Source organism: Stegodyphus dumicola, chromosome 12, assembly GCF_044657685.1.
Source record: "Stegodyphus dumicola isolate Sdum_Otavi_A_Nest chromosome 12, ASM4465768v1".
In the NCBI taxonomy this organism is placed as follows: Eukaryota; Metazoa; Arthropoda; class Arachnida; order Araneae; family Eresidae; genus Stegodyphus; species Stegodyphus dumicola.
Window position 1 is genome coordinate 92,507,694 of NC_140779.1, and position 13,051 is coordinate 92,520,744.

Genomic DNA, 13,051 nt, shown 5'->3' on the forward strand with positions numbered 1-13,051 from the left:
CCAATCACAACCCTTTCGAATGGACGGGACTGGAAAGTACTTTCCGACCGCTATTCCGCTGGATGAAGTTGGACTGTAATCAAGTGAAAACTGGTCATCTCCAGAGATAAATGACCTGTTTGGGCAGAGATAACAGCTGTGTAAGTCTCAAGGCTCAGCAATGACCGGCTCAATCCTACTTTAGTTTTACAATGGCATTGCAGCTTCCACAGTTCGTGTGATGATATGGGGTGCAGTCGAATACATTTGGTTACCTCTAATATTAATCTAAGGTACCATAACAGTCCAAAGGTACGTTGAGGATATGTGGTACCTTCAGTCACATGTGCTATCAATCACAGGAAAGCCCTCAAGAGGCAATTTTAACAGGACAATGCTCGGCCGCACAAAGCAAGGGTGTCACAGGTATGCTTCCGCCACATTACCATTTTCCCCTGATCTGCCTGATTTCCCCGATTCGTCACCGATCGAACATATATAGGATCCACCTTGGAACGACATGTTAGACAAACTGGGAGTTCTGCGCCGAATAGAAAAGAGCTTGCAGCTACTGTAGAATGAAATGAGGACGTATGGACTGGCGTATTGCATCATGTCTTAACGATAGGAGTGGTCCAACAGGCTACATAGAAATTTCATTCATTTATATTTTCTCTTAAGATGATCTTTTCGATTTGAATTTTTAATCGCTATCGCATTAGCATTTGTAATATTTCGCTCGATTCTGATAACTTTTTCTTGGTGCACAATTTTTTATGGCAATAACGGTGTATATTTTGTACCATGAAAATTTGACACACTTAATATCATTGAAACACATTTGGTGTCACTGTCAGTAAAATTTAAACACAATGCCCGCCGCGTATTAAATACCCTGGCTAATAAACTCAGCCGCTTATTACGTTCAAATTTCAAGGAATCAAAACAAATGCTTACTAATCGATAAACAAACCACCGTTTATTAAACTCAGACTGATTTGACAAGACTGATTTTTCATAGCCAGCACTTCTATTGTGCCTGCTATAGCTTTTCGAAGTTTACCTATTTAAAGTATCATGGACCACGACTTTATCATTCATGTAATTCAATAAGAAGGGTGTGACTGAAATTTTTCTATTTCCGATCCCTATGCACGTTATACATTGTTTTCAGAATTCTTTGTCTGCAAATCCCATCAACGTTGCTTAATTTCTTTAACTTAAAAAATAAATAAAAAAATAAAAAAAAAAAAAAAAAAAAAAAAAAAAAAAACCTTCTAGAGGAATTGCAAGTGTGTGAGAGTTACTTCTCGAATACCATCCAATAGGAGGTGTAAGTGAAATTTCTGAATCCTATCCTTTAAGGTTTCCACATTCAAATTTTTTTTTCTTTGGGACAGACAGATTATATTCACAAAGAAGAATTATAAAAAATTCCTTTTTCCATTGTAATCAAAAATTTTTCAAACATAAGAGAGTTCATTTTTCAGCGGGAAGGAATAGTTTTTTTAGTTACATTATAGTATAAAGGAGAGTATTTCCTACTGCTATAATATAATTTATAAAGGGAATTTATGTCCATTCATTATCGGCAACAGAATAACAAATTAAATTAAAAACATGTCTACCTATTTTGGATTGTCAAGAATACAGAAGCAAAGGTCATTCTGATGTGAATGAGAATAAAGCTTTCCTCTCTATCCTAGAAAACGGAAAAATGAAAGGAAATGAAATTAATTTTATTCTTAGCTATGCTTTAACATCTTATCGATTACAACGTTTGCTCTGAAAGAAACCAAAGTGAGCCTGTTTTCACAATAATATGCTTTAGGAAAGGCAATAGATATCTTTTAAGTAAATGTGAACATACATATGCTCAGTCAGTCAAAACTTCATTAAGAAGAGTTTACCGAATTTTTGTTTCAGAGCAGTATCACAATAAAGTTCAATCAATGAAACCCATTTATGTTCATTAACTGTAAAATTCTTCCATTTTTTGTATTAATAACGAACGGTCCCTAATTCCTCTTTTAATGATTCAAATCTGAGGAACGTATTCAATTAGGTTTTTTGCTAGAGAGGAAATATATCTATAATTGTTCCAGATAGCACACCTGAGTTATATGCTTAAATAAAGTTCCTTGTTAATTTAAATGAAATAGAAAAAAAATTAATTAAAACACTTTTCTTGAACGTGTTATTATCTCAAAGTGAGGTTTGAATTCCTCTTCATATGTTTCAGAAATTAAAAAGTAATGATTTTCCTTATAAATTTAGTGCATTTAAAGCACAAACCATGTCTTACAAGTGGTCTAACTATGTTTGTTTAATTTGTTTTTTATTTTGAGATTCTTATGATATATCTCGTCGATGAAGAAGGGGCCTGCTCTGAAGATATAATATTTAAACTTTAAGAAGACAGACTCAGTCTGTTTTCATTTTAGTGTTTGGTAACCACTCCGCTTCACAAGGTAAAGAGACTAACTTATATTGACTTCCTGCCGCCCAGACGGTATTGTTGTTAGGGTAGCCCACTGCCATACCGAAGGACCCGAGTCCGAATCCCGAAGAAGGCATAGATGTAACTTATCTGTCCTTTCTCAGGATGTAACAGCGGTCGCCTGTTAGGTATCGCATTATAAAATGACCGCCACTTCTGGTTGTATTACTGGCGAAAGTTCAAAAAGAGCTAGTGCCCGCCACTTAAAAAAATATTCACTTTCTACTTCTTTAAAGCCCCCAAAATATGCTATCATTCAAAAGCAACTCCCTCCTTTCTGCATGTCTTCGTGTTGTAACGGTAGCACACTCGGCGCGTGTTGGAGAGGTCCAGGTGCGAGTCCCGGCGAGGACATTGCACATTTTTTACATCTCTACAGTGGCGCCAGAGTAAAAGTTGGTGGATGATGATTCTTCACCAACAGGATCTGGCAATTGGGTCTCCTAATCCGCATTTATCCTTTAAAAGAAGGGGTGTATTAGGTATTTTTCGTGGTATAACGGTAACACACTTGGCGCGTATTCGAGAGGTCCAGGCTCGAGTCCCGGCGCGGACATCGCATATTTTCATACTTCCTGCTTCAAATAATCTAATGTCTCTACAAGATTAACATAAATTTTAGCTTTAACTTCAATTTCTTAAAAGAATTTAAAACTTAAATTAGTAAATCAAATAAATTAATATATCTTAAAAGTGTTTAAAACTTAAATCAGACACTCGAAACTAAGAATTCCCAGTTACAACTTGTTTGTATTACAATGGTTCGATATTCTGGATCTAAGCTTTATTGCTTACATTCTGGATTTATTAAAGTTTGCTGTAAAGTAAGCAAAAAATAAACTGAAAACTGACATAGATTTTAAATAAAACTCCACTGATTTCGAAGGTTATTTGACGTATGCCCCTGTGGTAAAATTTTTAGCAAAATTATTTTTCTCCTGAATAGGGAATCATGCCTGATTCCGTTGAAACTATATAATTTTATTTAAAACCTACTCACTCTGTAAATCAAAATGATTTTCCAAAATATTCAAGGGAAAATTAGAACATTCATAATTCTAACACCCCTTTTTTAATTTGTTGAAAATGTAAAAATTAATGTGAATTTAAGATTAAGGCCTTGCAAAATACATACAATACAAAAACTATAAAAATCCAATTTTTAAATACATAACAGTTTTATGATGAAAAAAAAACTAATTATTTTGCAATCAACATGATAAGTATAACATATTCAATATTCTTAGTGTTTTCAACTCTATATATCACGTACTTCTAAATTAAAGCATTGCAGTTACAGAATGCTTCCTCCCAAAAATGTGGCAGGTAGTAATTTTCACTACAATATCTGGTTAATTACAGGACCGCTCTTTGACATCTATGAGTTTTGAAACCTAATAAACAGAGTTTTCAAAGGAAGGCAGGAAAATATTGAACATATCCTGATTTTTGTTATTTAAATTAATTTACTCAAGCTGCGATTTATTATTACTACTCTTTTAGCTTCGCTTATATCAATAGCAGTTATAACATGTGTACGTCAATCATTTCTTCCATGTAAATTATAATAATAAAAGAAAATAATTCAACATAAATATTAAGTACGTAATATTTATCTTCTTTAAGAAGTGTATTTATTTATAACTTAGATGATATCGCTAATATTTTCATATTTTCACACTCTCATTATTTTAATATTATTTCCCAGTGACCAAAAACGGAGAATGTAGTATAATTTGAAAAACGGGCTCTATTTTCTAATATTCTAATGCACTAATGCAATTCTATCAGTCCTTACTATCTTAAAAAGCAATTTGGTGAATGGCTAATGTTTGCATTAATAATATCTCCTTATGTTTCTTTATATAATGGGGGGTTATAAATAAAGTTACTGTATTTGTACCTACTAGAGCCCGTTCTTGTACACCTATTCCTTTGAAATTTGGTATATATCTTATATAGACATGAAGAGAAGAAACCTGGAATGAAACTTAATAGTTCAAATTTCGACCGCTAAATTATAAAGAGGAGTACAAACAACAACAAAATGAAATTAACCGCAGCTTTTTTCAGTATGCGTTTTGCATCAAACGCAAATTCAAAGTAAGCTATATACCCACAGCTGTAAAATTCAGCTAGCGTGCTCAAATTTACAGCGGTGGGTCTTTCGATCAGGTGCAGCAACATGACATGCTATGCTTGCTTTCAAATCAGGCAGAGAAGAATTTCGAAATTCGAATTTCCTGTAAAATTAGTGAAAAAAATGAAGACTTAAGCGTATATGATAATTCATTATATATGAGTTCGGGCTTATGTATACCAATTTCAAGACAAGACAAAGCACTGAATAATTTTCATTCCTTTTCTAACTTATTTGTGAAGCCACAGTAGTCCTATAACATCCAAGAAAAGGAAGACGAATGTAATGGATACATTATATAACTTTTCATAGCCATCGTGTTCATTCTTAGATATCTAACATATATTTGTTTCACATATTTGTTATTGCGGTTAGATTTTTAGAAATGTTGTATTTATTTTTTAATTATGAAGCTTTTTATGAACTCTGATGTGTTAATGACGTTCTTGCTTTGATATTCCTAATAAGATGACTAAAGTTTCATACTTTGCTAGAATGTCAAGCTTTGAATAGATAGTTGTGTCTCATACTTCTATATTGCAAATTGGTCCATAAATTAACAATATTAAAATGATTACTTTATGAAATCATTAATATGCAAAATTTAAAAACAGTCAATCTAAAAAATTAAAATACATCATTTTGTAAGAAAAATTTGATTCAAGAAGGATTATGTATATTTTAGATGCTCACCTTGTTTCGCTTGCTGGATCTGTTATCTGCCCGTTTTTTCGCCAAGTGAACGTCATAGGCCTATCCCCTTTAGGCACACATTCTATTACAGCCCTTTCTCCACGTCGTGTACTCAGAACCATAAATTTGGATTGAAACTGAGGAGCACCTAAAGGGAAAAAAAATGTTATATTAGCTTCAATAATTTTACACATCATATATATATGAGAATTGTCTGCTCTTAGGATACTTAGATATGCACAGGGACTGTTGCAGTTGCATAAAAGCATGCTTAACCGACAATTATTGTAACTGCAGTCTTGGGAACACAGCCCTCCAAGCATAACTAAAAAACATACTTCTCCATTTTAGATTTTTCACAAGTCAGTTATACACTGAATACCAATAAGTATTTGGACACATATGCAAATGACGATATCTGCGGTCCCAAGGTACGCCACGGACTCCGCAAGTATATATCGTATAGGAAACAGCATCGTCTTTAGTCGCATGCAAGATGCCTCGCAGTTCGGAGCTCTCTTATTTCGAGAAAGGTATAATTATCAGGCATCACAAATATGGCCGATCCTTAAGGGACATATCTAGCGATCTGAAGTACCCAATATCGACAGTGGCTTATGTGATGAAGAAGTGGAAGGTGAGGGGTGATTGTCGGAATGTGCCCCGAGTCGGCAGACTAACGAAACTGGGGGATAAAGATCGACGAGTGCTGTTCAGAGAAATTCGGAAGAACCGCACTCAACCGATAGCCCTCATCCGCGAGGAGTTTCAACAGGCATCCGGGAGTATTGTTTCAATGAATACCATCCGTCAGGAGGCACATCTGCTTGGTTTTCATGGTCGTGCTGCTGCCCATAAGCCTTTGATCACAAAGTCCAACCGCGCTGCTCGGTTAATGTGGTACAAAGCACATCGAAATTGGACCGTAGATCAGTGGAAACGAGTTCTTTGGAGTGAAGAAATAAAGGTACACACTTTACCGTTCGGATGGCAGGGTCTGGGTCTGGCGTCTACCTGGAGAACGTCTCCTGCCAGAATGCATTGTGGCAACAGTCAAATTTGGCGAAGGTGGAATTATGGTCTGCGGGTTTTTCTCCTGGTATGGGCTCTGACCCTTGGTCCCCATTCATGGTAAGCTCAACTCCGATGCCTACTGCATTATTTTGGATGACAATATGCTTCCTGCGTTGTGGCAGTTTTACGGGTTGGACCCCTGTTACTTTCAGAACGGCAATCCCAGTTGTGTTGTCATGTATCGACGCTAACCAAGGCTTGGTATGGTGCCAATGGAGTTCATTGAATGGACTGGCCTGCCCAGAGTCCAGACCTGAACCCTATCGAGAACCTCTGGGACGAGTTGCATCGCCGAATTCAGGGGTGCACTACCCGTGCAAAATCGGTGAAGGAACTTCTGTGTCTTCTCCAAGCCGAGTGGAAGACATTACCACTAGCTATCATCCAAAGACTTGTGGAAAGTATGCCCCGGAGGGTCCACGCTGTAATTACCTCTCGTGGAGGTCCTACCAACTATTGATTTTGAAAAAAGTTAGTTTTTCCCTTCTATCACAGGTGTCCAAATACTTATCAGTGTATATAGCATACTGTAGTAAAATAATTTCTTCATTATTACATTATTACTGTATACTTTTTACCACTTGTTTGTATTTTATGTTTGGCTATTAAATCAATTTAGCGAAGTAATGTTATTAATATTATACTACAGTATTCAAATTGAGTTGGTGTATGAATAACATATCGTACATTTAATTAAATCGCCAGCTGCCTGAAATTTATAAATGATATTTTTATTTTTGTATTACAAAATTACATATAATTCATATGCAGTGTATTCTCGATTAACCTGGGCTAATGCCAAGGAAGCAGGTTGTAAGATCTACTAACTTTCTTTGCTATCATATATACCGCTAGATCTCACTAGGGAACTTCGTAACTTCTTCCACAGACGTAAAAGAATACCAGCACAGAAGTAGGGTGAAATAACTTTTTATCATTTATCAAACTCTTATCACAAATGAACGTCTTTGGTGCTTACAATAACACCGACGACTTGAGGTAGAATTTAAAAATAGTTATACAATAATTTCAAAGATAAACAATAGTGATGGACTAACAAATTAAGGGTGACTAGGCTGACTCAACAACCTACATAGCGATGTACTTATTAAATGGCCAAAAAGGCGTATCAGAAACTCTGCGTTTACGCAGAGGACAAACTATTAACGTGCTCTGGCTAGCGAAATCACGGTCTGAATTAAGCTACAAAATTTGTCAGTTTAAATACTCACTTCACATAACTTTAAATTTGCATCCTGGCGAGGAAAGTGAGAGATTCAGCAAATGATATATAACGTACACATATCAAGATATATAACGCACAGGCCGTCATGGAAGACCCCCATTGTGCATCTTCCTAGCCACGGTAAAATGTGATATCGGTCGTCCAGTCTCCTGTTCCATTTGTCTCCAGCTCCATTTCCATCTTAAAATAAGTTGTTATGTAAAGTAAAGGAAACCCTATAGAGGTAATGGCAAATTCAGGCTATCAGTTTTGTCGAATTGCCTGCATATTTTCGAAGTTATATTTCATCACTGAATTCAAGTATCATTTGCTGGACGAAGTCCAACAGAGTTTCAGTAGAAGTCATTGTTACCTCGGGACTAATGTAATTTCAATATCGTTTTTGCTTGTACACTGGTGTTCAAAAATTAAGGACGGAGTTGAAACATTAGCTTATAAGCGGAATGAAGAGGCATAGTGGACTGAAACACCACTAATCAGGAGATTGAATAGGATCAGATAAGGTAGCACATGCGCATATGTGCCACTAGACGTGATGGGGGAGTGTCGAAGGGGTATAAAGATCGCCGGCGGTGCGAGCTCAGCATTTCTTAGAAGCTATTGCATGGCGTATATCGGTTTTAACTACGTCGAGTTACTGCCTCAATGTGAAATGTCGAACAATCAATCTGCTAGACGACCTCTGAATGATTTTATCCGAGGTCGAATCGTTGGAAAAACTGAGGAAGGGCGAAGTGTGACAAGTGTGGCTCCAGAGTTCAGGAATGCTCACATCATCATTTAACGACTCTGGAAAGCATTTCAAACTACAGGAACAGCTGGCCGACGGTTGAGCAGTGGTCGTCCACAAGCAACCACAGCAGAGAACGACCGGTATATTGCCCTACAGGCAAGAAGGAACAGGCGGGAGACGGCGGGAGAAATTTCAAAACAAATGGAGCAGGCGGGGACTGGACGACGGAGGAAGACGACCCAGGAGGCTGCAAAATAGGGATTTCTTTCAACGACGATTTGTGTTTTATATATCATTAAAGCGTGTTCATTGGAAAAGACGTTTTCTGTGTTGCAGGGAACACCAGAATTGGACACATAATCAATAGGGTCGAGTACTCTTTACGGATGAGAGCACATTTAGTCTGTGTAGCGATTCTAGATGCATGCACATTTGAAGAGAGTGATGAAACACGAAATATCCTCTCCATCATCATCGAAAGGGACCGGTTTGAAGGTCGTGGAATTTTCGTTTGGGGAAGCATCATGCTTGATAGTGGTACGATCTTCACGTCTTTCAAGGAGGTTCAGTCACCGGCGCCCGCTATTGTAACGAGGTTCTCCTTCCTTACGTGTGTCTTTTGAAAGGTGCTGTGGGTCCTCAGTTCCTCTTCATGGACGACAAAGGTCCACCTCATCGCGCAGTTGTTGTCTAAGAGATGCTGGAAGGTAAGGATATTGAACTCATGGATTGGCCGGAAAGGTTTCCGGATCTGAATCCAATCGAGCATGTATAGGACTTTCAAGGGAGACGCGTGACAGCACGTAACTTGTTGCCAATGCGTCAACAACTCATTGACAACCTCACATTCAGCATGGAGAGACGATGTTAAACCTGCACGGTAGTACGGAGCGATCATATCTCCTACTAAAGGCTGGATGCTTCTAGCTGGACACCTGTCACATGGATGTTTCGGTATTCTATCACATTGTGCTCCATGCCTCTTTTTCAATAAAGTTCCTTTTTATCTTCTTGATTTCTTTCTTGGGAAGTTTCGCTTACATTACCAATGCTTTTGCGTCTTGGGAATCTTATGGTATTATTTGTGTTAATTTGGAAAGCTTTCGCACAATGTTATATTTTAAAAAACGGTCTCGGCCTTAATTTTTGCACATTATTGTATTTTCAGTATTTTCCCGCTGTCGTGACATCTGAAACCATATCTGCGTCACTCAAACGATGAAAGCCCGACTCAGTCGAAGAACTATCAAACCATTCTTCGATATGTTCCCGAGCGACATTTTCGGAGAATTTTACATTTTCAGTTTTTTGGTCATACAACTCTAGTGATTGCCTCCGACTTCTTCATTTAGGACAAAACTTTCTTAGTCGGACTTCCACGAGTTAATATTTTACACTTTTCCTCGGATAGCATTGAATGTGCTTGCTTGGACACTGCCACGCACGGATAATATGAAAACCGCATACTCCGCCCCTGGCTGTCTGGTAGCGTGTAATTTGTACCCCATAACAGCTCCCACTTAGTGTAATCTTTAAATAATGCGACAGTATAAATAATAAATACAAATAAAATTAACTCTTAAATTTAAAAATTTATCCTGGATTGCTCATTATACAGCTTGAAAAATTTTACCTATTCGGATAGACAAATGAACTCCGTCCAGTTTAATTTAGCTTTTTAACTGTTTCTTTTATATTAAATTATTGATTAATTCAATAATTAACCACATTTTAGTGCTTGTTTTAATTTCAAAACTAGAATTACATTTTTCTTTTTAAAATTTAATTATTATTTTAATTAAAGAAGAAAAATTCTTTCAGGTTAGCATTTTATCAGACATGAAGTAATTTATCAGTTAATTGGGTATGATTTATCTATTTAATTATATGATTTCCAATTATTTGCATTTTTGCTGGAAAGTCAGGAAAATGGCCCAAGGTTTATTCAGTTCACATTTATCTTCTTCAGAAACAGCTTGGCTGAATCAATATAACATTAATTTTCTATTCTTTTGCTATGTGTACCTTTTAAAGCCTGATTTATCAATTGCCCTTTCATTGTTCAGTATGAAAACGTTTTTTACAGATGAATTCATTTTAATCAATTCGTAATTCAATTCTCTATACATAATGAACTTTTAGATTGTATTTTATTACATTTATGTTTCTTTTTTAATTATATATAGAGAGAAGTTAACAGTATCAAACATTTCATTGAAATTAGTAGTTGCTTTCTCAATTTAAGAGCTTTTCTTGTAATTTCACCAAAAAGAGTATTATGTTTCGTCACATATTGCCTATATGGGTTGATAAATTTGCTGGATAAATTAAACATTTTCTTTAATTAATAAAAATACCTTAGAAAACAGCCCAGAATTAGGAAAAAAATATGAATTTTTCAATATTACTTATATTAAATTAAATGTTGTTCATATTAAACTCCTGGATCCACAAAAATTCTTGCTAAATGTTGAAACTCATTGCTTGACATTTATATTCCACATATAAAAGCCAGTTAATGAAGAAATGCTTGGTAAATTTTGAAACTAATTGTATGGAGTTTCAAGTTAGCTTGTGGGGAGGGTTTTGTTAATTAAAATACAAAAAAGAGAGTTTATTTTTATTAAATTTATATTAACCATGTTTTTCTAATTTCCTGTTTTAAATGGAGAGGTTTTCAAAAGTTCTTAACTAACTTGTGTATGCTTGTAATGAATGTATGCTTTTAAACTGATTGTTGATTTTAAATTTAGATTTATTTTATATGAATCTCTTGAGATGAAGACTGGGAAGTGTTGCAAATCATGCAAATTATTAGAAAACATTTGTTATACGGATATATTCAAAATTCAGATAAAGAGAGAGGGCGAAAGGGAGTAAGGTTTCCTTCTTGTATGCAAATAGAGACCAAAAACTGATGAAATGATTCATAATATATCACACCATTCTAATATTAATATAGTTTTTTACATATAGTCAAATGATAGAGTGCATGATATAACAATCATTTGTTTGTTGTATTTAATTATGGCAAAGCACACTAGAGCTATCTTCCTAAGGGGAGGGATGCCTTCGTGGAGGACTTTCTAAGGGAACTGATTCGTATACACGTTACACATGGGGAAAACCACGAAAACTCCCATGCAGCCAGCCCGTTCGCGGGATTCGAACCTCGGACCGAACTACCAGTGTTCAGCGACTTTACCGATCGGCGCTGGTGAGTTCGATATACCGTTGTCCTCACCATTATGTAAATTAGTTGGTTGTGTATTTACTCTGAGATTTTGAAAGTTTAGATAAGCTTCGTTTTGCTGTTATTATTATCACCAGCTATTTCCTGATTTAGCACTTTGCTAGTCTATATTTAAATACGCGCCGTTTACAATTTTGGACCAGCTTAAGTAGTTTATTTTCTGATAATGTCACATTATGTTGCCACGTTTAAAATCTAGGAATCATATTACGTTCTTTACATCGTATGCCTACATCATTCCCACAAACAGAGGATGTTCATTTGTCGCCCAAGTTGTGCCTCGCTGTTCAACGCGATTACTCGCTTCCAATCTAGTAAGGTCTACAAGACATTAATACAAGTTTCTAGAATCAGTAGAACCCTACAAAGTGAAAAATAATATGGATTTTTTCAACTTGAAATATTGTAAAACTTTCTTAAGAGAGCAAAAGCAATTGACATTTATTGAATGAATTGTAAATAATCTAATATATGCATTAGGTAAAAGTATTATTTACTGATTCAATATTATTAATATTTATAAGTGTTATAATATTGCTCGAAGAGTTGTCGTAAGTGTTGTGCCGCGAGAATAAAACTTGCAGCAACTGAATATGGTTGTTAGATGGCGTTAATGAAGACATGTATAAAGTCGCTCATCTAGAATAGATTATTTCGTGTTGTACGGTGAATGTAGTTAAAACATATTTTACTATTTGGCACAATGTCGCATTTTATGCAAATTAGTTGTTGGAGTAAAGATGTTTTTTTATTACCTCATGTCATATTATACTCTTATACTCATATACTATAAATTTTTTTTTTTTTTTTTTTTTTTTTTTACAAAACGCGTTTTTGTTAGTTACCCCGATGGTGTGTTAAAAAGAAATACTTTCTGTCGAGTGCATGTATAGTTTAAATTAGTAAACCCACATTTATTCTCAGATATATATACACGCGAAATACATTTACATGCGATAGGCCGAAACGGGATCAGATTGCATCATTGTTGGTGATTTTATCGAAAAGGACTAATTTCCCTTGAAAGGTCAGCCTTTTTGCTTGGAATAGACAATAATTAACTTTATTTAATTTCTTCTTTATATTTTTAAAATATAAATACATCGATTACAAAGTTTTATAATTTCTAAACTTTAAACTCATTTTTTTAGAAGGTACACTTTTAATAAGTTTCAAAATTATAATAGTTTTTACTTTTCATTTCCATTGGAATAATCGATAGTAATAATTAAACATATATATATATATATATAATATTTATATAAATTTATACACACACGTTTGCATTATAAGATAACATTCTTCTGACCAAAAATAAAGAAAATAAACACCAGGTATGGATGTATCGTATCTGCTTATACCCTAATAATCTTAGATAGGTGCTTGCAGTAACTTCTAGGAAAGTTTTTGTTTCGTTTCGAGGAAGATAATTT

General features: G+C 35.2%; 1 protein-coding gene across 2 annotated transcripts in view; it reads right to left on the minus strand.

The window, feature by feature from the left end:
* LOC118195629 (cell adhesion molecule Dscam1-like) overlaps positions 1 to 13,051 on the minus strand; it is a 1,218,268-nt gene that overhangs the window by 340,569 nt on the left and 864,648 nt on the right. For both annotated transcript variants that reach the window (XM_085806699.1, XM_085806698.1), the window contains exon 12: positions 5,313 to 5,460. In XM_085806699.1, coding sequence (XP_085662825.1) covers positions 5,313 to 5,460 — 148 coding nt within the window. The remainder of the gene's footprint in view (positions 1 to 5,312; positions 5,461 to 13,051) is intronic.